The sequence below is a fragment of the Rhamphochromis sp. 'chilingali' genome, assembly GCF_963969265.1.
Source record: "Rhamphochromis sp. 'chilingali' genome assembly, chromosome: 16".
In the NCBI taxonomy this organism is placed as follows: Eukaryota; Metazoa; Chordata; class Actinopteri; order Cichliformes; family Cichlidae; genus Rhamphochromis; species Rhamphochromis sp. 'chilingali'.
This window is the reverse complement of record NC_137943.1, coordinates 31,725,158-31,752,293: the sequence shown is the minus strand read 5'-3', so window position 1 is coordinate 31,752,293 and position 27,136 is coordinate 31,725,158. Positions and strand designations below refer to the sequence as shown.

At 40.5% G+C, this 27,136-nt stretch overlaps 3 protein-coding genes across 3 annotated transcripts; all 3 read left to right on the top strand.

The window, feature by feature from the left end:
• Window positions 1-5,502: 5,502 nt before the first annotated feature.
• On the top strand, window positions 5,503-9,814 carry LOC308383557 (STARD3 N-terminal-like protein). The gene is made up of 4 exons (XM_080861608.1): window positions 5,503-5,983; window positions 6,570-6,687; window positions 7,246-7,341; window positions 8,714-9,814. Exons 1-4 carry the CDS (start codon window positions 5,921-5,923, stop codon window positions 8,767-8,769), a joined length of 333 nt encoding a protein of 110 aa, XP_080717734.1. The 5' UTR covers window positions 5,503-5,920; the 3' UTR covers window positions 8,770-9,814.
• Window positions 9,815-16,968: 7,154 nt separating this feature from the next.
• Window positions 16,969-19,367, top strand: LOC308383518 (tripartite motif-containing protein 16-like). The gene has a single exon (XM_080861550.1). The coding sequence runs from the start codon at window positions 17,228-17,230 to the stop codon at window positions 18,896-18,898; it is 1,671 nt and encodes a 556-aa protein (XP_080717676.1). The 5' UTR covers window positions 16,969-17,227; the 3' UTR covers window positions 18,899-19,367.
• Window positions 19,368-23,161: 3,794 nt separating this feature from the next.
• On the top strand, window positions 23,162-26,985 carry LOC308383538 (tripartite motif-containing protein 16-like). Its single transcript, XM_080861583.1, has 2 exons — window positions 23,162-23,243; window positions 25,135-26,985. Exon 2 carries the CDS (start codon window positions 25,317-25,319, stop codon window positions 26,514-26,516), a length of 1,200 nt encoding a protein of 399 aa, XP_080717709.1. The 5' UTR covers window positions 23,162-23,243; window positions 25,135-25,316; the 3' UTR covers window positions 26,517-26,985.
• Window positions 26,986-27,136: the final 151 nt, after the last annotated feature.

Below are 27,136 nucleotides of genomic sequence, written 5' to 3'. Positions count from 1 at the left end.
TCATAGGATCAGGGATTAGAACTCCTTTTATCAGAGAGATGAAATCTACTTCCTGTACAGGGTTTTTTTGTGGGCCTAGCGATCGACAGAAACTAGAGTCAATAAAAAAACTGGACATTGGCTCAATGTATGTGTGGCACAGGGAAACAAGGACTGAGCGCTGTGTAGTCCCACATAAAGTCAGACACCTGGTCACCCTAGGTGGACCATGGCATGGTCTATATGGAGGATACAGACACTGCTGAAAACATGACTCTGTCTGGTTTAGATGATCAAATGTCTTTACTTTAGGAGGCTGTGGCTCAGAGTACATTCACATAATGCCTTTGAATAAATGTAAAAAGCTTGTTTTTCTCCTGCTTTGATTTCTTTGTCCAGGTAGAAATTCTGCTTTTTGCCTCTAAACTCTGAAACAGTTTGAAACAAAGTTTGGCGCTCTAATCCTCTCTGTGTTTGTCCTTTGGTCAGATGGTGATATTGAATGAAATATTCCAGTATTCAGTAGCTCAGCAGCTTTGTAACATGTGGTTTTGCACACTGTTCAAACCTCAGATGTTTGTGTAAACAAGTGTGGAGGACACAAACTCACGGGGGGAGGAACGACATTTACTGTTGATGTGTCTGACATTTAGTCTCCATGAGTTCTCATAAGACTGAAGAACTCTGTGATCTCTAACATGCAGCTGTATGTTTTGAAATCATGTGTCTCATTCTCTGGACTTTACTAGACAACGAGTGAAGAACATGTAACGAATATCATCTTTAAAGTGATGAATAATAACTCTGCCTCTGTGTCTTCATAAAAAGATCGTACTTCTGAAAGGTCAGAGGGCAGCATCCACTCTGGGTTTACACAGTTTTGCAGCTTTAGCTCTTCTGAAGTTCAGCACCTGCTTTTTCAAGCAATCAGAAGCCAGTATTGTAGAGAGTTCATATTTCTTTTCATGCAATTGAATAATTTTGAATGTTTAGGTGAATATTTATATTTAGAGTATTTTCTCGATCAGTGTCTTCAGTCCTGACCCTGAGTGCGTACGTTTAAAAATAAAGTGATATAACTTCTTTTACATTACTGTGAACTTCTTGTACAGTTTGACAGCTGATTGTTGTCGTGTTTTTATGGTTTATTTTATCCAGTTTGGCAAGCAATAACAAGATCCATTTTTAGTTACGTCCTGCTGCTTCTCCTGCTCTAGTAAAAAAAACCATAGGCTCACCCCAGTGCATGCTGGTCCTATACCAGTCTCTTTATTTATAGAAACAAAATGGCCCTACAGCTTTTACTGACTAATTTAACAAGGTAACATCAAACAAACAAAACATTGAAACAAATATTAACCTACAAATAAACTTGTAAATAAACCCCAAAATATAAGTAAAGTAACAACAAACTTTAACTAATTTCAAAATAATAAAAAATAAGAACAAATAGCTCCAACAGAAGTTATTGGTGCAGACTGAAGCTTCTGTAAACTACTCAGTCATAGAATGATTACGATATTGAACTAAAACAAATGCCTGAATCCTAAATTATGGATATCCTATTGTGGTGATCTAAAATGTAACACTAAATGTGATTAAAACACTAAAACTCTGGACTCCGGGGCTGAACGACCGCGGGGATCACCAGCCCGAGGAAAACACAAAATACACATGACTCCGTGAGAAAGACAATTCATTCTTGAATGAAGACGTTGATCAGACACATTTAAAATGTAGCCAATTGTGTTTATTATTTAATTATTAAGGAAATAGAAAAGCGGGGGAATAGAAAAGGGGGGAGGGGTGGGGGTTAAAGAAGAGGGTAAAGGAAAGGGATAGAAAGGAGGAAAGAGAGGAGAGAGAACCCCAACTATGCCCTCTGAGCAAGCACTGGGTGCGACAGTGGATAGGAACAACTCCCTTTAAAGGAAGAAACCTATGACAGAACCAGGCTCTAGAGGGGCCAGTCAACTGTCGGGACTGGTTGGGGGGTGAGGGTGAAAGAGAGAGAGAGAGGGGGGGGGGGGGGGGGGGGAGGGAGATGGGGCAGGTGTTAGGAGTTAAGGTGAAAATTACGATGCAACGGTGGAGGAGGAAGACGGGGTGACATCAGCAGAAGGAAAAGTAGAAAAAGTAGAAAAAGCAGGAGTGCTCTTTCTCCAGAAGAAACGGAAGCGTTTTTTCTTCTTTTCCGTGATCTTTTCCACGAGCACTATTTTCTCTAGGATGAGGGTTCGTAACTCATCAATTGTTTGTGTGTTTTCCTTCTCAAGTTTCCTGCATGTTGTCTCCACTTCTTCTAATTTGGCTTGTTTTTCTTCCAGCCTTTCTTTCAGTTCTTTACATTTGGCCTCCTGCATAAGCTTTGCCTCGTGCATCTCTGTATAACTGTGTTGTAATTTGTTGTGTGCGTCTTGTAGCTGCTGACTTCTCTCGAGTTCTTGAAGTGTACACTGCAGGTCTTTGTTTGTTTTCTCTACTTGCTGCTTTAACATCTGCACCTCAGTGTTTTTGCACTTCAAGTTGTTGGAAAGTTTCTCCAGTTCTGTGTTTTTTCTCAGCATGTCACTGAGCTTACTCTGCATCTCTGAGCATTGTTTTTGCACTTTTTTCTTTTCCCCCTCCAGCTCAGTTGTTTTGGAGTTCAGTTGGTTATAACAGTCTTGCAGTTGTTGGTTTTTCCTCTCAAAGTCCTGGAGAATTTGTTTATCTTCTTTCTGCTTTATTTCCCATTGTTCTTTGTCTTGTAGGAAATCCTTATTTCTTTGCACTGTTTTATCAAGCTTTATTTTCAGCGCGGTGTATTTTTCCTCCACGCCTTCAAGCTTGGAGTCCGTTTCTTTCTGTTTAATTTCTAGTTGCTTTTTTTCTTGAAGCAACTCTTTATTTTTGTTCAGTGTTTTATCAAGCTTCGCCTGCAGTGCTTTGTACTTTCCCTCCATGCCTTGCAGTTTGTGCTGCTTTATGTCCATTTGTTCTTTTTCTTGGAGGAGTTCTTGATTTTTTTGCAGAGCTTCATCAAGCTTTATTTGCAAGGCTTCCTTGTGTTTCTCGCTGTCCTGAAGCTTGCAATCCATATCTTCCTTTTTCATGGTCTGTTGCGCTTTCTTTCGAAGAAACTCAACCCTTCCTTTCAGCACTTTTTCATTTATCTCAGTGCCTTGGAGTTTTATGACCAGTTGTTTCTTCTCTTGGAGGAGTTCTTGATTTTTTTGCAGAGCTTCATCCAGCTTTACTTGCAGCTCCTGAATCTTTTTTTCCCTCTCTTTCTCGTTTTTCTTCTGTTGGAGGATTTCTTCTGTTGGTTTTTCTTGTACTTTATTAAGCTTTGCTTGGAGCTCAAAGATCCTTCCCTGCATGTCTAGGAGTTCCATTTCTTTCTCCTTTATAATATCTTCCTTATCGAGAAGCTGTCTGAACAGTTTATCTGCTTCAGCGGTCCTTCTCTCACAGTGCTCTCTCAGTAATACGGAGATAATCTCCGTTCGTTGTTTAAAAAAACTTTCCCAGATGTAATTGGTGTACTCTGGCTGGGGCGGGTGTCGCGTATTGTGATTGTTCATGAGATTTTCCTCATGCATTTCTTCCAAGCACATCTTCTGCAGTTGCGTATCGTCTTCTCGATTGCAAGGAGGAGCGCTGGGCTTTACGTTTTCTCTTTTTTTCTGCTTTCTTGGAAACATGTTGGAATCTGTTAACAGTGACTCTGAAAAGGATCCAAAAAGGGCTTCTCTGGCGAACGTTCGTTTGAATGCTGCAAACATAAATGCTGCGAATAACGGACTAAAAGTTCTTGCGTCTCACCCCTATTTATAGGTTTTAGGATCAAAGGATCGAAGGATCACAGTGGTGGTAAGATTCTAAATGTGTGTGACATCACAGTTCCGTAAGCCAATGAGGTTGTCACATGACATTTGTGAGAGGGCATTCCTTACTTGGACAAATTATCAATAAGCTTTCAATACCAGTAACAATGGTGACAGTATAATTGACAATTATGTGTCCAGTATGTTGGCTGATTTGCTTTTACTTTTTGCATATGAAAATAAAAGCTGGGCTGATTTTAACACCATTACAAGAAGTGTTGTTAATTATTCTTTTTGAATCCTAATCAGGTTACCACAAATTGTCTTTTAATTTAGTAGAACTTGAAATGTTTGTCAGTGGATAAACAATTCATAATGCAAAGTCAGAAACATCAAGTTATTCTTAGTACTGCATACTTGCAATACATAAGTTGTCCTAACAGTCATGTAGGGCATCTGTAGTTCAGGGGGTCGGGAAGCTCATCTTGTAACTGGATGTAATATTAGCAGACAGAGGGTTTGATGTTGCAGAATCTTTGGAGTTGTACCATGCTGAATTGAAGAGCCCAACTTTCACCAAAGGAAAGAACTAACTGGCCCCTAGATTGCCCAATCAAATCTCTTAATGCCACCAGCCCTCCCCTACCTTCACTGTGTGCTCAGCTTGTAGAAAAGAGTTGAGTGTGGAAGAAATGGCAAAAATGTGGAGCTGAAAAGCTAAGAGAGAAAAAGAAATTATATATAAATCAACGTGTCAAATTAATGGACATGTTAGTTATTGGAGTTCTGGCTGCATTTTATATATCTATATTGTGTCCTTTTTATAATAAATAATAAAAAAAAACATTATTTATCCTCACTGTATGAACATTGTTGGAGTCCTTGAAGTCTCGTCATGTTGAAGTTACTCATGTGATGTGATGTTGTTATAATGATCCAGCTGGTGTGCAGCCATCATATTAGAGTTCTCTTTCTTCTTCTGATTTGATACAATTTTTCTGTGATGGTGTCACATTTACAGTGGTCGCAACAATTGCACCTATAGGACCCTGAAAAACTGGTGCACAGACTTCAGAGTCTAATAAGTGTCACCACTGTAACCACTGCATAATGCAAACCATGACACGAGTTTAGTCTTGGTGTGAAACTCATTTTGGTTCATAGACACCAATCTGACCTTAAGTGGAACAGACCCATAAAACTAATGCGTAATAAATAAATCGAAATTCTCCCATCATCATTCTTTGGTAGGAAGTCATAAATAGGAGTTAAATTCAGACTCGCACAGGCTCACCTCTGCACGACTGGCTTCTCCTGTAACCCTGCATGTTTCTAAGGTTTGTTTTCTTTCTTTTTTTGTTGTTGTTCTTGTGCTTTTTGTCCTCAGGTGAGGTTTGAAGTGTCTGTGTGGTGCAGCTGGTCTGGTCTGTCCAGGCTGCACCACACAGACACTTCCAATCACCACACATCAAAGTACAAAGCGTATGACGTCATCACATTCTGTGTTAGGAAGTCACATTTAGGAGTTAAATTCATTGTTCATCATACTCAAGAAATCTTTCTGTTATCTTGATTAACTTATCCCAACATTGTCAATCAGACTAAGTGATCACATGATGCTAGTTATCAACTCTATAAGGTAAACCAGGGTTTCCCATTTTAGCTACTAGCCTGTTTACATGAAAGGGGTGGCATTGGGGGCATCTGACCAATCACATAGAGAGCAGCAGAACAGCTGACTTTACAAAGAAAGATAAAACTATAAACATGAAAAGGTTAAACACTTGTATTAATAAAGTTCAAATAGGAACTAAAAGTTCTTTTGCTGAGCTCTGTTGATGTTTACCAGTCTGGGAGAAAATACAAGCATAAATACAAAAATGGCCGTGGATATACTGGGAAAAGCATGTCGAATGATGAGCAGTGACACAGGAGACCAAGAGGAATTGCTCAGATAAGATTAAATGCTTTCATGGACGAGGACATGCTAGGGACAAGTGTTGCAGACAAAAGAAAAAAACGAGATTAATGTTTATAGAGGAATTCAAAATGTTGTGAAATTGTTCTGCAGACAAATGGGAAAAGTCAAAGAATGAAGTTGAATTTAAGAATCTAAACTGATTAGACTACTGATGCTCATCAATGGAAAGATCCTCCCACTATCCATGGCACAGCAGTCCAAAGGGATCTTTCAGGTACTTGTTGTAAAGCAGTTTTCCAGAGAACTGATTGGTAGCTAAGTGGTGATTTCATACTTGTTGATCCGTAATCTAAATCTCAAACACACACACACACACACACACACACACACACACACACACACACACACACACACACACACACACACACACACACACACACCTTAACAGCACCTCAGAAAACAGGGTGGTACTTAAAGCTTTGATCTAAGAAACCTGACAACATCTAATATTTTCATTGTTTGTAACAAAAATGTTGCACTGACTTTAGTTTTTTTACTTCTAATAATATCTTTATTTATTTTAGTATTGGTGTCAATGTCCACACACAAAAACCTCTTAGAGGACAGTTTGTTGTTGGAGTTAATTTTCCTCTGCAGTCTTTGCTCCATATTCCCCGATGGCGATGCATACATGTATGAGGATTTAAGGAAGTGAAGCAAACTTCCTGTACAGGAAAACCTGTAATTGCTGCTGTTTAACAATAATAAATATTTGTTTTTGCACCTTCTAAATTTTAAATGGTCAGATTTTGTATGCTTTGTGTAGTATTCATATTGGGACGTGTGTGTTTCTTGTGTAGCTGCTGAGTCAGGGGGCCTTTGGGTACCTGCTGCCCATCATCTCCTTCGTTCTGGCCTGGATAGAAACGTGGCTGCTCGACTTCAAGGTCCTGCCTCAGGAGATCGAAGACGAAAACAGTGAGTCTCAATTGAGCTAATAATAAAAAAGGCACCTTCATTACTGTTGCAGCACTGCTGCTGTCACTGCTGTGATCTCTGTCAACAGATCGTTTACCTTACAGGTTCCTTTTAAAACCTTCCTTTAAGTTAGCAAAAGAATGTGAAAAAACAAGTACTATGACTCAAGAGCCTCTGAGTGGAGAATGAAAAAGAAACAAGAAAACGATAAAGAACAGCAGCAGGCGCTCTGGTGAAACACTGCCACCTGCTGGTGAACATTCAAAGCTACATACTGAGTAATTTTATTCAGTTGTTTTATTTAAAATAAAAGAGCATGGGATAAGAAGTTAATATTATAATTATTTATAATAATGTTAGAGTAAAAAGTGTAATGCATCAGCTTCCTGTTGCTATTTCACAGGTAATTATTAATAATTATATGCTATGAACAAAATCTGCAAATGTGTTTACTCACCTGATAAATGAAAGTTATTTCACCACTGTTATGTTATTTTAACCTCATTGATGTCCTGCTGATGCAGTTATTCCTGCTTCCTTCATCCTTCTGTGTTTCAGGACATCAGTCCATCATAGATACAAGTAGGGCTCCTCTCCTGGGTCCAGGTCCTTTATCTGATGGGCAGTTCTACTCTCCGCGAGAGTCTTTGGCAGGTCTGTTTCCTCCCACTGACATCAGACAAACCCAAACACACCCGACACACTCGCTTCAGCTGTCGCTCTTTCAGACTGCTCAGTCTGATGATTCTGACTCTTCATTCCCATTTAAATGAGCGTACAGACACAAAATATGAAGATATACAGTTCATTTTATTGTCATTATTATTATTATTATTATTATTAGAGTTTTTAGATTTCCAGCTTTGCACCAGAGGTGGAGCCAGACATTTGAAACACCCAGGGCTTAGCCCTAAAGGGTAGTATGCATGTGGGATTTTTTTTTTTTTTTTGGGGGGGGGGGGGGGGGGGGGTGTAGAAATGACTGAAAGATTAATAGGCTCTGTTTTGAGTTTTGTTCAAAAAAGAATGACTTCATATAGGGAAAAATATATATCACATGTGCAGGACACCTTAAACTAGTTTTTTAATTAAGCAGCGAGGCAGAACAAAATCGGGGCTGTATCAAGACACGAGGACTAAACCCCAATTCAACCAGACCCAGAACTGATCCGGAATTAAAACAGGACTACAACAGTTCAAAATCAGGACTACTGAGGACTTAACCAAGACAGAACCACAATCAGAACTAGATGATAGTAGCACTAAAAATCATCATAGACCTGCACTACACTTATTTTTTTAATTCTACCAAAGTCCACTATTTAGATTGAGAAAAGTTTATATAATTATTTAGCCTTGTTGTGCGAACAAGCCTCCATAACTTAATAAATGTAGAATTTGAAAAATAACAAACCTAAAAAGAAACACTAGGTACGAGATACATGAGGACCTATGATACGGTGATACTTTTGGTAAACAACCATTTGACTAACATGTGTGTCTCACCTGCTCTTGTTCATCTCTGTTCTGTCCTCATTCTGCATCTCCCTCTCTGTTCCTCTCTCTCCCTCTTTGTGCTGACAATCATCAAATATACAGTTGAAACCAGATATTTACTCTTCAGATCAAAACACAAACACTTTTTTAATTGTAACATCAAATCAGACTAAATGTTTATTTTTTTAGATTGATAAATATAAAAAACATATTTGTTAACTTTAAGAGTAAAGAGAGAAACTATCTGTATTTCTTAATTGCAAATGGCACCAAATTGTATTCAAAACTGAGCCACACTTATGGAGCTCCACAGTTCTTTTCCTGGTGTTTTGGTTGACATCTCTTGATTTTTCCCATGTCACAGAAACAGGCTCTGTGTTTTGCCTTATATGCATCCACAGCTGTGCCACCAATTTACTCACATGGACTCTACAAACCTATCAGAAGCTTCTTCAGCTCAGAATGGAATCGTCTGGAGTTTGAACTAAACTCCAGACGATTCCTACTGTGCTGTTTTATTTCTCCACAGGATCTCCGATCCTGAACATGGAGGGATTTTTGGGTCCTCCAGCGTTGTGCTACTGAGGGGAAAACTTCTGCCTTACACCTTCAGCCATTTTAGTTTGTATTTGTTCATATCCACAAATGCAGCTCACGTTCTGATATCAGCCTTCTGCACGTTCACCGCGACCGGGAAAGTGCCACTTAAAAGTTTCAGTGTCATGAACTCTGGTTACTGTATGAGTTTTGTTTCTCCACCTTTAAGGAACTCGAGACCTTACAAGAGATTTATCAGAAATAAATCATTACATCCTTATCAGTATCCATCCATAATTCAAAACATTACATCACACTTAAAAATATATATATTTACACTTTCAATTTAAAAACAGAGTGTTAATGTCTTATTTCCAGCATAATGTTTACTTATAATTCTGTGATCATTTTCTTATGCTTCGGTTGAGTCACTGCAAAGGAAAGTAAGCTCATGGATGCCACAGAAAGGATTGTTCAGCCAGTATTGAGCCTGCAGACCAGACTGTAGCAGAAAGAGAAAGTCAAACTCTTAGAGATGTTTATGATTACTTCAATGTCTTAAAAATGTGCATGAAAGAATATTAAGGTAACATATAGAGATGTGAACGATACTGTTTGTTTTGAAACGAGAGTGAAGGATTGTGTGTTAAAGAAAACGAGCCATAAACGTGCAGCATGTACACTCGGAGATTTGGGTTTAGTGCACTGAACAGAAGGGACGCTGCTCTCGAAAGCTGCTGTGACGGGCGGGGAAACGTTCTAATGCAAATGTACATATCTTCATGCATGCTTTGCAAGCTCAGTGGATGTTTATTCTTTTTATTCTTTTTTAAAGAAAAGCCCGTCTGTATAACAGAATCATTAAAATGTTAAAGGTTATGTGGTTTTGTTTAATTGCTTATGTCAAACGTCGACCTTAAAGAGATCAACAGAATAAGAACTTAGACATAAATTAGCCTTATGAATAAATAAAATGTGAAAATATCAGTTTGTTTCAGGTAATGTCAGCTGTTTATTAAAACAAATATTCCTTTTTCATCTCTATTTTTAATTACTAGTCTTAATTAAGGTGAACAGATTCTGAATGGGGGACTTTTATTTTAATTGTGTGTAATATATTGATAAGATGAGAGAGCCTTTATTTGTCAGTTGCAGGTCTTTTGCCCACAACCGAGATGACAGACCTTGGTGACCGTACATACAATACAAACATTACATTGGGGAGACAGGTCAGGCCAGGTAGCGAGGAAAAAAAACCTTGAAATGTGAAACACAAAAGGATAATACAGGAATGCACAGGTATCAACACACCATAACACAATAAACACAGACAGCAACATGGGAAAGAGTTCCAGTGTGTACATCTGCTCTGGGACCGCTGCAATCTTTCGACTGCGCCTCCAGCTGACCCGATGTCCACATCATGGGGGAGGTAAACGTTGGAGGTGGCGTTGGATCCGGGGTAGGGAGGGTGATGCGTCAGTGAGTGCTTATCAGTATCAGTATATGTATGTGTGTGCGTCAGTGTTGGTCAAGTTACTTGAAAAAAGTAATCAGTAACTAATTAATTCCCCAAAAAAGTAATCCCGTTACTTTACTGATTACTTATTTTCAAAAGTAATTAATTACTTAGTTACTTAGTTACTTTTTAAAAAAACGATTTACAACCTGAATAGGTGATAAAGCGATAGATCTCTCAGCCCAATTCTACTTTTTCTACATAATCCATCATACAAAATGTAATCAAATGGAAAAGTCCCTTTTTAAAACTTGTTTTATTAGTTTTAACCTTTTAACTTTATGCATCAAGCAAAAATGTAATTATATGCAACATTCACTGACTGGAAGAAATTTGTTTAATATTTAAACCTATTTTCTACACATTCCAGCACATAAATTTATTTATTTTTTTGTGTTTACACTCAGTCTTTCAAATAGATGCAAGTAAAACACAGCAGAAAATAAATAAAGTCAAAGACTAGCGGTCCTTTTGCTCTATTTTCACCTGTAAAGCAGGAGCAGGGTAGGCGGAGGTTTACCCTGGTGCAGGTGTGCCGCAGCGGTCAGTGGAAGGATATGGCAGCTCTGTGAATTTCCCATTACGTGGTAGCGCACTCGGTGCTTGCTTGGAGGTTTAGGGGTTTTTTTTCGCTGTAAAAAGAAGTTTTCTTCCCACGCACAACGGACGCTAATGTTTTTGTCACTTTTTATGGAATCAAACTCAAAGTAAGGTCAGTACTTCCACGCTTTAAACGCTGCACGCTCATACTCTCTCCCACAATCGATATGTGATCCATTGTTGATCTGCACACAGCTGTTGTCACAAACGTCGCCCTTGCTTACGTCACTGTCAGGAGACATTCTCGCAAAAAAAATCACGGTTTTAGTAACGCAGTAACGCAGCGTTCCTACGGGAAAGTAACGGTAATCTAATTACCGTTTTTGCGATAGTAATCCCTTATTTTACTCATTACTCGAAAAAAGTAATCGGATTACAGTAACGCGCTACTGCCCATCTCTGGTGTGCGTGTCCAGAGTTCAGCTGAGACAGTGTCCTTCGCCCTGCCAGGCTAAGTAAACAGTCTTCCAGCCAACCCAGGTGGCCTTGTAGGGAATGGGAAGGAACAGACTCAACACAGTCGTTATCAGGGAGTTGTTGGCGCCGAAGGAGTAGCCGGGTTATGATGGTAATTGAGAATTTCAAGCTGTTTTTTAACACTCCGACACTGGTCTCTCAGTCCCCCATTAATAGCTGCGAGCTTCTCCGTGATGTTATTAGCCGTCGATTCTGTGGTCTTTTCACTCTTTTTGGCTCACATAGCAGATTCTGAGACCTCACGACCGCAGCCAACTGATCCGAGGTGTAATCCAGCTCCGCCCAGAGATGTTGTTCTGAGTTGATTCTTTCCTGATGTAATCCAACATGCATACGCTCAAAGGTGTTATTCTGAGCATTCACTGCAGTCGTAAGCGCCTCCAAGCTCTTAACCATGCTGCCTTCAGTGAGCCCTTTCTGAGAAGTCGCACCTGTCGTTCCAATCCCAGCGGGCAGCCTTGTGGGGGTTTGAACAGCCGGTTCCGCTCTCTTAATTCTCCGATAAGCCAGGGTCAAGCCAGCTCCGATCAGCAAGAACCCTGTTATCATGGTTCCGAATAGGTAGTTAACTTCAGCGTCCTCGATCGACAGTCCCGCCAGGCACACGATCCTCTGCCACCCGTCCGTCGTGTATCCGGCAGGGAAAGTCCCTCCAGGGCACTCGGGTTCTCCCGAGCCCAGACTTCTCGTTAAAGGGTGTCAATAGCATTCAGAGACCAGTTGATCAAATCCATAATTCTCTTTTAGGTTTTAGACACAGACTGTGAGAGAGTGTTCCAGGGAAAGTAATACAAAAAAGACACACGACTAGACAAGGACATAAGAACTAGCAGGAAAGATAAGGGAGAGGAGAAAAGTGCGTCCGCCTCCTCCGAGAGCCAAAGTAATTAATTACATTTATTGAATTAAATAAAGATTAACCCTTATTTTTAAAGAAGACATGCTACTGAATACATGGACTGTAGATAAAAGATGGAGGTGACCTTTTATTAGAGTTAATAGTTTTGAATTTTCTAGTTTTTATTTTTCATTCCATTTTGACTTTTTAAGGTCAGTTTAGTGTCAGTTAGTCTCCAGAGTGAATTTTCTTCTTTCAGTTTAGTTTTTAGTTTCAGTTACTTTTAGGCTTTTAAATTATTATTGTTATATGGAGGCCAAATGTCAGAGGGAACATTTATGAAAATCAGCAGAGAGATCACTAAAAATAAAGATTTATTTTACCCCCCCTTTATTTTTTATTCATTAAATAAGATCAAACTAATTTGGGGGGGGGGGGGGGGGGGGACTTTTTATTTAGTAATTTTTGTGGCAATAACCAAAACAAAAAAACAAACAAGCAACATACACAGCAAAATCTCCAGTGTTAAATTAACACTGGAGAGTGTCTATATGGGTCCACACCTCTGAGTGTTAAATACAACACTGTTGAGTGTTAAATTAACACCTTTGACAGTGTTATATGTTTAAAAGTAACCTAGTCAGGTTTGAAGATTAACAATGGCTAACACTGAGCAGTGCTGATTTTCTAACACTGGAATATTTCTAACATTTTGAGTTATTTTCCAGTGTTAGAAAATCAGCACATTTTTTTTTTTTTGTCCCAACGACGTTTCTTGTGTGTGACGATTGTCCACCTGTCCTTAATTTTATCACCTCAAAAGTCACCCTAACATTGTAGAAACATGTTATTGCATCAGACATGAGCTCTAACCTGTTCAACCATGATAATCACTTTAATTAAAACAAGAATCTTTTTTAACATCACTGAACCCTTAAAGCTCACCAGTCAGTCATCAGCTCCAGCACGCGCCTCATCTTGAAATATTCCAGCTTGAATTTTATTTTTTATCCTATTGCTGCACAAGATGCACCGCGACTCTCTGAGGGGAACAAAATAGGAAGCACGTGTAAAACAATAATAATAATGATAATAATAATAATAATATTAATGCATTAACTGTAAACAAAAACAAGGGTAAACTGATCGATTGTTTGTTGGCTGTTATGAGTTTCATGATAACCGTGTATTGACGATTACAATGAAGTGACAATACTGTGTCAATAATGCAGGTATAACGTGAACGTATGAGCAACTGTTCTCTTTTTACAGGTATGCCTAGACTTGCTCAAACCTTTGAGTTTAACTATTTTGAATTTTAAATTCTTTAAATCTAACCAAGGAAAAAGGGCAGATTAGCTTGGGTAAAAGAACGAAAGTTTAGGCACACATCTGGTGGACAAAACTATGAAGCGCAGCTTGAATCTACAGCTTATAATGAACTGCTTCATTATGATTGCCCACTCTGCAGAGATGAACTGACAGCTTCTCTTTAATGTCACGTGACAGTTGTGTCTGATATCGGGCTGATATGGTGCTTTGAACATGTATTTGTTTTACGTGAAAAAAATTCTGTTATGTCGATTTTAATAATAAATAATTTAGATGAATAAAACGTTCTTGTGTAAACATGTGCCATGGTGTGTTCTCCTGTTGCTTGTGACTTCTTGTAGTTTGTTAGTAATAAAAAATACACTAAATATAACAATGTAAAGCACAATATTATAATAGTTGTGAGTATTGTGCTGTGAGGTCACTGCCTCCACCTGATTATGTAATTAACCAGCAGACTGGTACGTTTATATATAATATACTATAAGTTATATCATTATAATTATGTGTACATCATATTTCTTATGTACATTTTAGACCTGGGAGCAGAAATGCTGATGAACTGGTTTTTATTCAGGAACAGGCAGAGCGTCCTCTCTTCCTGGCTCCATGTCTATAATTATGTCACACACTGATTCGCTCTCACAAAATCACCAAAACACGGCACAAATCCCACCAATGGTTCAATTCCTTATAAATCATTGAATCAGGTACTGAAGCAGTGACGTGCTGAATGAAGCTTCAGACGTCATTGATCACGTGACTCTGTTCAGACAAACCAAGCCTCAGCACAGCGTTTCTGAAGCAGTGTGTTGATTTTTTGACACATGTGCCGGAGCTTCAGCTTCAAACGGGCCGTCACCATCAGAGTTGCTGGAACCATGTCCCACTACTGGCTACTCTGTTTTATTCTGTGTTAAGTTTTTGAATGTGAATTTTCTGTGTTAAGAATAACAAAGAAAATGTAATGAAGTGATTTTAAAGTTTAAAGTTTGTGTTAAATCTTGTAAGTCAGAGAGAGAGAGAGAGATGAGGTGTGGGTGCACATCAGATGATCAAATGTCAACAACCTGATTGGCCCAAGTGTGAAGATGTGGTGTCCAGTGAGGGAAGGGGGGAGAAAGGGTGAGCAGGTATAAAAGTGAGGTGAAGAAGCGATTCGGGGTTCTTCCCTTTTGTCCTCTGTGAGATGAGCAGTTCAGAAGTTTGGATCTAAGAGGTTCACAGTTACAATTCCAGCAGAGACGCTAAAAGGAGAACCACAGTCCAACCTGTGAATGTTTTTAACCCTTTGTGAAACAACAAAGGCATAAATATGATCATATCAATATTATCTACTGGGTCAGACTCATAGGATCAGGGATTAGAACTCCTTTTATCAGAGAGATGAAATCTACTTCCTGTACAGGGTTTTTTTGTGGGCCTACCGATCGACAGAAACTAGAGTCAATAAAAAAACTAGACATCGGCTCAATGTGTGTGTGGCACAGGGAAACAAGGACTGAGCGCTGTGTAGTCCCACATAAAGTCAGACACCTGGTCACCCTAGGTGGACCATGGCATGGTCTATATGGAGGATACAGACACTGCTGAAAACATGACTCTGTCTGGTTTGGATGATAAAATGTCTTTACTTTAGGAGGCTGTGGCTCAGAGTACATTCACATAATGCCTTTGAATAAATGTAAAAAGCTTGTTTTTCTCCTGCTTTGATTTCTTTGTCCAGGTAGAAATTCTGCTTTTTGCCTCTAAAATCTGAAACAGTTTGAAACAAAGTTTGGCGCTCTAATCCTCTCTGTGTTTGTCCTTTGGTCAGATGGTGATATTGAATGAAATATTCCAGTATTCAGTAGCTCAGCAGCTTTGTAACATGTGGTTTTGCACACTGTTCAAACCTCAGATGTTTGTGTAAACAAGTGTGGAGGACACAAACTGACGGGGGGAGGAACGACATTTACTGTTGATGTGTCTGACATTTAGTCTCCATGAGTTCTCATAAGACTGAAGAACTCTGTGATCTCTAACATGCAGTTGTATGTTTTGAAATCATGTGTCTCATTCTCTGGACTTTACTAGACAACGAGTGAAGAACATATAACGAATATCATCTTTAAAGTGATGAATAATAACTCTGCCTCTGTGTCTTCATAAAAAGATCGTACTTCTGAAAGGTCAGAGGGCAGCATCCACTCTGGGTTTACACAGTTTTGCAGCTTTAGCTCTTCTGAAGTTCAGCGCCTGCTTTTTAAACCAATCAGAAGCCAGTATTGTAGAGAGTTCATATTTCTTTTCATGCAATTGAATAATTTTGAATGTTTAGGTGAATATTTATATTTAGAGTATTTTCTCGATCAGTGTCTTCAGTCCTGACCCTGAGTGCGTACATTTAAAAATAAAGTGATATAACTTCTTTTACATTACTGTGAACTTCTTGTACAGTTTGACAGCTGATTGTTGTCGTGTTTGTCGTCATATGAAGATCGTTTCCTAAAGAGGACTGAACAGTCATTTAGCCTCTGGCTCCATCCATGAATCTGATGTTTGCTGTATAATCTGTGCTGTTAAAAGTGTAATGGAACATATAATTTGTACATATAATTTCATATGTAATTATGATGATCTTTACCCATTAAGATTTTAAATGAAACGATAAACAAAGGCCAAGAAAACTGAGTTAAACTCCTGAGTCTACTATATATTTGCACCATGAAGAAATGAATTGTTTGCACCAGTAATAAATAATCAAATATATCAAATTATCATCAATATTTAAATAAATGAACCATCGCACGAAACAAAACAACAATTCAACAGACAGTTCTATAAAACTGTGGATGATTCAAAGTGCTGCTATAACTGCACAACAAAACTGCAGTGAGAAAAGCTTTGGATGTTCAGTTTAGTTATAATGACAGTTAAACAACTTAAATACTCGATTAAGTAGGTGAGAAAAAGTTACATTTACTGGATCAGTTTAAGACCAAAATACATTTGAATGAATTACTGACATGGACACTTTGTGAAAAATTACTAAACAGTTCAGGCAAAATTTTACTAAAACCTTGAATTAAACTTGAAAGTTTGCATTTCAAATCCACAGTGACTGTGTACACAGGAAAAACTACAAAATAATGTTTGTTTGTTTTTGTAAACACTGTGGACCGATCTGCATTTGTTGTTGCTAAATTTAAATATTTGTTACTATTTAATGATCATAATCTCATTTGAACATAGGTTTGATTTAGTGGAGTCAGTTGTTCCCATGCATCATTCTGTAAGTGTGAGAATGAACTAAGATTAGAAAATGTCAAAATATAAAGTTTGATTTATTTTTATTCATCACAGCATCCTAAACTTTGCTGAACTTTTTGAAATATAAAATAAACTCGCTGAGTGTTGACTGTCACATTTCAAAGCACCAAGTAAAGATAAAATATTAAACTTTAACTGGGTCAGACTTGTTACTGCATGCTGTAACCAAACATACCACACCCTGCATCATGTGATTGGCTCTTGGTCGCTCTGTAAGAATATTTCTTTAGTGCCTCCCTTCACAGATGTGTCTGTATCAGGATGGGTCTAAACAACATGGTGTAAATGCAGTTGCTGGTGAGCCTCATTTCCTGTAGGAGGTGAACAAGAGCAGAAATCTGTTTCCCTTCAGAGCACAGAGGTTGTTTCTGTTCAGAGGAAGTGAAACTGTCTGACAGTCACTGAGAGACGGTGAAACGGCACAGCACATGAATCAAATGGACCAAACAAAATTCTGCTGTTCAGTCTGTTTGGATCTACTGAAGGATCCGGTGACTATTCCCTGTGGACACAGCTACTGCATGAACTGTATTAAAAGCTTCTGGGATGAAGAGGAAAAGAAGAAAATCTACAGCTGCCCTCAGTGCCGGAGGACTTTCACAGCGAGGCCTGTCCTGGAGAAAAACACCATGTTAGCAGATTTAGTGGAGGAGCTGAAGAAGACTGGACTCCAAGCTGCTCCTGCTGATCACTGCTATGCTGGACCTGAAGATGTGGCCTGTGATGTCTGCACTGGAAGAAAAATGAAAGCCTTGAAGTCCTGTTTTGTGTGTTTGGTCTCTTACTGTGAGAAACACCTTCAGCCTCATTATGTAGCAGCTCAGTTAAAGAAACACAAGCTGGTGGAGCCCTCCAAGAAGCTCCAGGAGAACATCTGCTCTCGTCATGATGAGGTGATGAAGATGTTCTGCCGTACTGATCAGCAGAGTATCTGTTATCTCTGCCCTGTGGATGAACATAAAGGCCACGACACAGTCTCAGCTGCAGCAGAAAGGACTGAGAGGCAGAGAGAGCTGGAGGTGAGTCGACAAAACATCCAGCAGAGAATCCAGGACAGAGAGAAAGATGTGAAGCTGCTTCAACAGGAGGTGGAGGCCATCAATCAGTCTGCTGATCAAACAGTGGAGCACAGTGAGAAGATCTTCACTGAGCTGATCCATCTCATCCAGAAAAGAAGCTCTGATGTGAAGCAGCAGATCAGATCCCAGCAGGAAACTGAAGTGAGTCGAGTCAAAGAGCTTCAGGAGAAGCTGGAGCAGGAGATCACTGAGCTGAAGAGGAAAGATGCTGAGCTGAAGCAGCTCTCACACACAGAGGATCACATCCAGTTTCTACACAACTACCCCTCACTGTCAGCACTCAGTGAGTCTACAGACTCATCCAGCATCAATATCCGTCCTCTGAGCTACTTTGAGGATGTGACAGCAGCTGTGTCAGAGGTCAGAGATAAACTACAGGACATTCTGAGAGAGGAATGGACAAACATCTCACTGACAGTCACTGAAGTGGATGTTTTACTGTCAGATCCACCAGAGCCAAAGACCAGAGCTGGATTCTTAAAATATTCACGTGAAATCACACTGGATCCAAACACAGCGTACAAACAGCTGTTATTATCAGAGGGGAACAGAAAAGTAACATTTATGAATCAACAACAGTCTTATTCTGATCATCCAGACAGATTCACTTCGTATAAACAGGTCCTGAGTAGAGAGAGTCTGACTGGACGTTGTTACTGGGAGGTGGAGTGGAGAGGGGGAGGAGTTTATGTAGCAGTCGCATACAAGAATAGCAGTAGAACAGGGAGTGGGAATGAATGTAGATTTGGACATAATGACAAATCTTGGTCATTAGATTGTAACAACAACAGTTTTACATTTTGGTACAACAACATCCAAACTCGTGTCTCAGGTCCTCGTTCCTCCAGAGTAGGAGTGTACCTGGATCACAGAGCAGGTATTTTGTCCTTCTACAGCGTCTCTGAAACCATGACTCTCCTCCACAGAGTCCAGACCACATTCACTCAGCCGCTCTATGCTGGACTAACATTTTACTACACTGCATTTGGAGCCACAGCTGAGTTGATTAAAGTGAAATAGACTGAAGTCTTTCATATTGTGGGTTTAAATCTGTGTTTTAGTTTCATTTTATTTGCTCTCCATCATTTCTGCACAGAGATCAGCTGTCAGTCAAACATTATGGGTGGTACCTCCACATCTTCTAGTTGTTCTCTTGATGTTTCTGAGTTTTTAAAGGAGATCTTTCCTGTGACTGTTTATGGAGGCTATCACTGCTCATCATCATTTTGATTTACTAAAATATTTCTCCAAATGAAAATGTAAACTTCTCTATCCTCTAAATGTTTCTGCAATATTTGTCTTGAAAAATGTCGACATTTCTCTTCATGAGTATGGCAGACCATGTGTGTGTGTTTGTGTTTGTTTTTGTCAAAATCATCAAACAAATGAGGAAAAACTGTGATTTTAATGAATGAATTCATATATTGTGTTGATGTTTTATTGTGTGAATAAACTGGAAGGTTTGACTATAAATCAAACTTTGAACAAAGTCTTTTCTTCTGTCTTCATTCCAGGATCTCACTCAAATCTGAAGCAGAAAATATGAAACTAATCTGAGAGAATAACTGAAGCAGTTTTCCTCCTGAAGCATCACAAAGTTCAGAGTTCATATTTAGAGCAGAAGATTCAGCAGTCGCTCTGTGACCTTTCAACTATCTTCACTACAGTATTAGTCAATGTCAAGTCAAAAGAAACTTTATTGTAATCTCTACTATATCTGGTGCAGCATACAGGGAGACAAGACTATGGGGCTCCGGTTAGATCAGTGCAAAAAAGGCAATAAATAGATAAAGAAAGGAGAAGAAAATAAATAAAAGCTTAAGTCTAAGGTGATCAAGAGACTTTTCAATTAGAATTTACAATTTACAGTTTGGAGTTTAAAGTGACCAGTGTAGCAGCTTGTAAACCTGGAGTAAATAAATGTCCATAGAGCAGCATGTCTTACAGAGGCAGTGGTGTGTATAGTGCAAAAGAGTCGGTTAGCAGTTTGTGTGGGGGAGAGAGGGAGTTCATGAGTCTGAGGGCTTGTGGGAAAAAGCTATTCTGCAGTCTGGGGGATCAGGCCCCGATGCTGCAGTAGTGTCTGCAGGATGGAAGGAGAGAAAAGAGTATATGTGAGGGGTGAGAGGGGTCACGCACGATGCTGGAGGCTTTACTGATGCAGCGGTTTTGTAGCAGAGGGAGAGATGTTCCGATGATCTTGGCAGCTGCTTTAACAATGCATTGTAGTTTGCTGACATCACCGACATTGCAGTTGCCAAACCACATGGAGATGCAGCTGGTCAGAACACTCTCAATGGTGCTCTGTAGAACGTGGTGAGGATGGGAGGAGTGAGGTTGGCCCGCTTCAGGCGTCTCAGGAAGTGGAAGCGCTGCTGGGCCTTTTTTTGGTGATGGTGGTGGTGTTGGTGGTCCAGGTGAGGTTGTCTGAGATGTGAACTCCCAAGAACTTGATGCTGGTAACAGTCTCTACCGTGGAACCACGAATGCTGAGTGGTGTCTGAGTGGAGTCTTCCTGAAGTCGACAATCATCTCCTTACACTTGTTAACAACAAATCATTTCAAATGAAGTCTATTACAGTTTAACAACTAGTTGATGTGTACAGTGAAACAGTCATGTGACCACAGAACAGCTGAAGACTGAACTGAGGTGAGGATGACACTCAGTGTTTAAAAGGTCACTTTCTGTTGTGTTCAAAGATTTCCTTCAGATATGGTCTTTAATCAGTAAAGCCAGTGATACAGCAGTGTCATTAGCTTTGTTATTGGCACCATGCTGTGTTTATGTATGTATTTAATTCTGCCTGAGGATGTCTTCAGCATGAAATGATCATTTGGACACAAGTGCACAGACGGAGTCGAGCTGTTTACTGCTGATGAGGAAGGAAAATAGTCTGTTGACAAACCCTGGTTTACTCCTAAACTCAAAAAGCTGTGGCTGGAAAAGAGAAAGGCGTTCAGAAGCGGAGACAGGGACTGCTACAGAGAGGCCAAGTACAGGTTCACTAAAGAAGTGGACATTGCAAAACACCAGCACTCTGAGAAGATGCAGCAGCAGATCTCAGAGAATGACTCGGCCTCTGTGTGGAAAGGTTTTAGGAATATCACCAACTACAAGCCTAAAACCCCCCACTCCACTGATGACTTGCTCTTGGCCAACACCCTTAACGACTTCTATTGCCGTTTTGACGAGCCATCAGGCAGCCTTCACACCTCCAACGGCCCCAACAATAGAGGCACTTTGGACACTCATTCCCCCACCTCTCCCCCCTCCATAGAGCCATCACCACCTTCAAACTGTTCACCTACAACACCCCCCTCCTCACCCCACATAAAAGAGGATTTCACACCACCTCCTCCCACCACAACTCTTCATATTCATGAAGCAGATGTGAGGAAGCAGTTTAAGAGTCTGAATGCTCGAAAAGCTCCCGGCCCAGACGGTGTGTCTCCTGCCACCCTCAGACACTGTGCAAACGAGCTGGCCCCAGTGTTTTCTGGCATTTTCAACTCCTCACTGCAGGCATGTCATGTGCCTGCCTGCTTCAAGTCCTCCACCATAATCCCTGTCCCCAAGAAACCTAGGATCACTGGACTAAATGACTACAGACCCGTGGCTCTGACATCTGTGGTCATGAAGTCATTTGAGCACCTAGTTCTCTCCCATCTCAAGACCCTCACGGCCCCCCTCCTGGACCCCCTGCAGTTTGCATACAGAGCCAACAGGTCTGTAGACGACGCCATCAACATGGCCCTACACTTCATCCTGCAGCATCTGGACTCCCCAGGAACCTACGCCAGGATCCTGTTTGTGGACTTCAGCTCTGCCTTCAACACCATCCTTCCAGACCATCTCCGAGGCAAGCTTTCCCAGATGAATGTGCCTGATCCCATCTGCCGGTGGATCACTGACTTCCTGACGGACAGGAAGCAGCATGTGAGGCTGGGAAAGAATGTCTCGGACTCCCGGACCATCAGCACCGGCTCCCCTCAGGGCTGTGTTCTTTCTCCTCTGCTCTTCTCCCTGTACACCAACTGCTGCACCTCCACCCACCAGTCTGTCAAGCTAATCAAGTTTGCAGATGACACCACCGTTATTGGGCTCATCTCGGACGGGGATGAGTCTGCCTACAGGAGGGAGGTTGAACGTCTGGTGTCCTGGTGCAGCCACAACAACCTGGTGCTAAATGCCCAGAAGACAGTGGAGATTATTGTGGACTTCAGGAAGCACACAGCCCCACTCCCCCCCATCATCCTGACTGACACCCCCATCACCTCTGTGGACTCATTCCGCTTCCTGGGTACCACCATCACCCATGACCTGAAGTGGGAGCCCACCATCACCTCCGTCATCAAGAAAGCCCAGCAGAGGATGTACTTCCTGAGGCAGCTGAAGAAATTCAACCTGCCAACACGGACGATGATGCAATCCTACACTGCAATCATCGAGTCCATCCTCACCTCCTCCATCACCGTGTGGTACGCTGGAGCCACTATCAGGGACAAACAGAGACTGCAGCGTGTTGTGTGCTCTGCTGAGAAGGTGATTGGCTGCAGACTCCCATCTCTGCAGGACCTGTACACCTCCAGGACATTGCGGCGTGCAGCTCGGATCTCAGCTGACCCTTCTCACCCTGGACACAGTCTGTTTGACCTGCTCCCCTCAGGCAGGAGGCTCCGGTCCATTCGCACCAGAACCTCTCGCCATAAGAACAGTTTCTTCCCCTCTGCTGTTGGACACATGAACAATAACCATATGACTGTCCCCGCCACTAACACATGACCCTACGCTGTGTCACTGCATCATTCCATGTTTGGCACTGATCACCACCTGCACTCATGTATGTATCTTTCTACGTAGCACTCTTAATTCTTATTCTCATGTATATATCTCATGTATAGCTCATGCACATATCTTTCTACGTAGCACTTTTAATTCTTATTCCTACTTTTATTTTTCCATGTCTATTTAAGTGCTATTTATGACACTATGTTTGCACTTAAGCACCGCAGCAATTTCCTAATGTTGTAAACCTGCTCAACATTTGGCAATAAACCCCATTCTGATTCTGATTCTGATTCTGTTGGATATTAATACAAATTCATAAGCATGAAAACAATGTAAATACACTGCGAAATTGTTTGAAATTGGTTATTTTTCATGTTGCATTAATGGTTGTCATTTGATTCAAGAGAACTGCGATCTGTACATCAGTAATCGGCTAGTAAGTCTTTTCTGGGATCGATTGGTAATGGCTTCTTTCTCTACCAGGGGGCTTTCGCGCTCTCTCTCCTCATTACTAAACTAATGCAGAAGAGAAGCATCTCAAAATCACCCTCGTCATTCTTTCCTCCGTGTTTTAAGGTAATGGTGATCAAAACATGATATTTTATACTCTGTACGTTGTTGAGATATTTTATAGGTAGTCTTTCGTTATTTTGTGAGCTTCAGAAATATTTTATTATAGATTTTTAGTGGGTAGACCGCGGTTTTGAGCCTCAGTTGCACAATGGCCATTAAGCTAACGGCAGAAGCTACAAACGTTTCTATTGTTATCTATTTTGTACGGAAACATGTTCAGATACAAATAGTAAGCACTCAATTGTTATTTTTGGGTTATTAATTATCTCTTTCTTCCACTGTGTGACATTGAGCAGTACGCAATGTGAATTACTTATGTTCATTTTTCATTGCATTAAACTACTGCATGAGAGAATCACTTGAAAATCACTCTTAATTTCCCCTCTGCTTTCAGGGGTGTAACATAACTGCGCAATACAGCTGCAGTGAGCAAAGCTTTGGATGTACAGTTAGGAAATTAAAATACTAAAGCTAAGTAGGTGAAGCAAGCATGCAGTTAATGACTTTTTTACACCACAGTACACTTGGCATTAGGGCTGCCAAGATTAGTCGACTAGTCATTATTACGTCGTTTATCAAAATCGTAAACCACTAATTTAATAGTCGACGCGTCGTTTGAAACTTTGTAAGATCCTGAAAGACAGGAATAAGCAGTAGGATTTAAGAGTGTAATAACGGACTGAAACAGAAGATGGCAGCAATGCATGTTCAAGGATGCCAGCTGCCGTTAAAGGCGAAAGAAGAAGAAGCAGTCTCCAGCATCGTAGCTCTGTCCAAATTCAGGGGCGGCATCCTTCGGAGGCCGCATTTGTAGGCCGATTGCGTTACAGCGACGCGACGAAGGCTCCGACAAATGCGTCGTCCTTTTCCCCGGATTTGGAGGATGGGTCGTGCTAGTGCAGTAAGCTGTGCGTCCAATGGATGCATGGTCTGATCAGTCAACTGATCGCAAAAATAATCGGTGACTAGTCGACGATCAAAATCATCATTTGTGGCAGCCCTACTTGGCACTGGTCATTTGTATAACAATTCTTACATAATGAGTAAAACATATGTTTGATTTATTGTAGACAGTTGTTCCCATGCTTATTTTGAGAAAAAGTCAACACGTGAGATTAGTTGTTTCAAGAAAAACTGCCATGGCTGCTGTACCCTCTACAAAATGCCTTGTTTAGATGAGTTAAGAGTGTAACAAATTCATCCTGTTTAATCCACAAGGGCAGGGGTGTCAAAGTCCTGAAACTTTTACATGTGTCCCTGCTGCAACACACCTGAATAAAATGAGTAGGTCATTAGCAAGAGTCTTGACTACATGCTGAGGTGGGAACCCCTAAACCTCAACATTTTTAACTTAACATTCAGCAATTATTTCAACTCAAAACGTTCAGTTATCAGCATTCACACTGCAGTTTCTTCAGAAAAGGGATTTTCTAGTTTTAAATAAATGAAAGTGTTTGGAAAAAAATGTACTTCAACAATAACAATGCTTATATTGTGCCACGTTCATTCATGAGCTGCTATAACATGAATCTAATGGCTGAATTGTCACCTCAGTATGCAGTCAGGGCTCTTGCTAATTGATCTAATTTTATTGAGGTGTGTTGGAGCAGCGACACATGTAAAAGTTTCAGGACCTCAAGGGCTGGAGTTTTAACACCTGTGCACAAGGGTGTAACCAGCGTTATCATGGAGCGCTTTATTATCTCAAAAGGTACTATACCAATAAAGTTTTACCTTACTTAAATCATCGCCACAAGCCATTTCATATAGGCTAAGTTACTAGTTAACAAGATTAGCTAGGTCACAGTTTTAACTGCATATTGTAAATCAAACATAACAAACCCTGGCACTGATGAAATAAGCATTTATGACTTGTTGTTGCCTCCCTTCACAGATGTGTCTGTATCAGGATGGGTCTAAACAACATGGTGTAAATGCAGTTGCTGGTGAACTCATTTCCTGTAGGAGGTGAACAAGAGCAGAGATCTGTTTCCCTTCAGAGCACAGAGGTTGTTTCTGTTCAGAGAAAGTCAAACTGTCTGACAGTCACTGAGAGACGGTGAAACGGCACAGCACATGAATCAAATGGATCAAACAAAATTCTGCTGTTCAGTCTGTTTGGATCTACTGAAGGATCCGGTGACTATTCCCTGTGGACACAGCTACTGCATGAACTGTATTAAAACCCACTGGGATGGAGAGGAAAACAGGAAAATCTACAGCTGCCCTCAGTGCAGACAGACTTTCATACCGAGGCCTGTCCTGGTGAAAAACACCATGTTAGCAGATTTAGTGGAGGAGCTGAAGAAGACTGGACTCCAAGCTGCTCCTGCTGATCACTGCTATGCTGGACCTGAAGATGTGGCCTGTGATGTCTGCACTGGAAGAAAAATGAAAGCATTCAAGTCCTGTTTATTCTGTCTGGCATCTTACTGTGAGAAACACCTTCAGACTCATTATGAAGTAGCTCCATTAAAGCTGAAGCAGCTCTCACACACAAAGGATCACAACCAGTTTCTACACAACTACCCCTCACTGTCAGCACTCAGTGAGTCTACAGACTCATCCAGCATCAATATCCGTCCTCTGAGCTACTTTGAGGATGTGACAGCAGCTGTGTCAGAGGTCAGAGATAAACTACAGGACATTCTGAGAGAGCAATGGACAAACATCTCACTGACAGTCACTGAAGTGGATGTTTTACTGTCACAACCAGAGCCAAAGACCAGAGCTGGATTCTTAAAATATTCACGTGAAATCACACTGGATCCAAACACAGCACACAAACAGCTGTTATTATCAGAGGGGAACAGAAAAGCAACATTAATGAATCAACAACAGTCTTATTCTGATCATCCAGACAGATTCACTTGGTGGTGTCAGGCCCTGAGTAGAGAGAGTCTGACTGGACGTTGTTACTGGGAGGTGGAGTGGAGAGGGGGAGGAGTTTATGTAGCAGTCGCATACAAGAATAGCAGTAGAACAGGGAGTGGGAATGAATGTAGATTTGGACATAATGACAAATCTTGGTCATTAGATTGTAACAACAACAGTTTTACATTTTGGTACAACAACATCCAAACTCGTGTCTCAGGTCCTCGTTCCTCCAGAGTAGGAGTGTACCTGGATCACAGAGCAGGTATTTTGTCCTTTTACAGCGTCTCTGAAACCATGACTCTCCTCCACAGAGTCCAGACCACATTCACTCAGCCGCTCTATGCTGGACTGTTGTTTTATGATTATGGAGCCACTGCTGAGTTGATTAAAGTGAAATAGACTGAAGTCTTTCATATTGTGGGTTTAAATCTGTGTTTTAGTTTCATTTTATTTTCTCTCCATCATTTCTGCACAGAGATCAGCTGTCAGTCAAACATTATGGGTGGTACCTCCACATCTTCTAGTTGTTCTCTTGATGTTTCTGAGTTTTTAAAGGAGATCTTTCCTGTGACTGTTTATGGAGGCTATCACTGCTCATCATCATTTTGATTTACTGAAATATTTCTCCACATGAAAATGTAAACTTCTCTATCCTCTAAATGTTTCTGGAATATTTGTCTTGAAAAATGTCGACATTTCTCTTTATGAGTATGGCAGACCATGTGTGTGTGTTTGTGTTTGTTTTTGTCAAAATCATCAAACAAATGAGGAAAAACTGTGATTTTAATGAATGAATTCATATATTGTGTTGATGTTTTATTGTGTGAATAAACTGGAAGGTTTGACTATAAATCAAACTTTGAACAAAGTCTTTTCTTCTGTCTTCATTCCAGGATCTCACTCAAATCTGATGCAGAAAATATGAAACTAATCTGAGAGAATAACTGAAGCAGTTTTCCTCCTGAAGCATCACAAAGTTCAGAGTTCATGTTTAGAGCAGAAGATTCATCAGTCGCTCT

Coding starts and splice junctions, on each gene's coding strand:
- LOC308383557 (XM_080861608.1), top strand. CDS start 5,921: ATGCTCATCAATGGAAAGATCCTCCCACTATCCATGGCACAGCAGTCC. Junction 5,984..6,569: donor AGTCCAAAGGGATCTTTCAG/GTACTTGTTGTA, acceptor TTTCTTGTGTAG/CTGCTGAGTCAGGGGGCCTT. Junction 6,688..7,245: donor GGAGATCGAAGACGAAAACA/GTGAGTCTCAAT, acceptor TCTGTGTTTCAG/GACATCAGTCCATCATAGAT.
- LOC308383518 (XM_080861550.1), top strand. CDS start 17,228: ATGAATCAAATGGACCAAACAAAATTCTGCTGTTCAGTCTGTTTGGAT.
- LOC308383538 (XM_080861583.1), top strand. CDS start 25,317: ATGAATCAAATGGATCAAACAAAATTCTGCTGTTCAGTCTGTTTGGAT.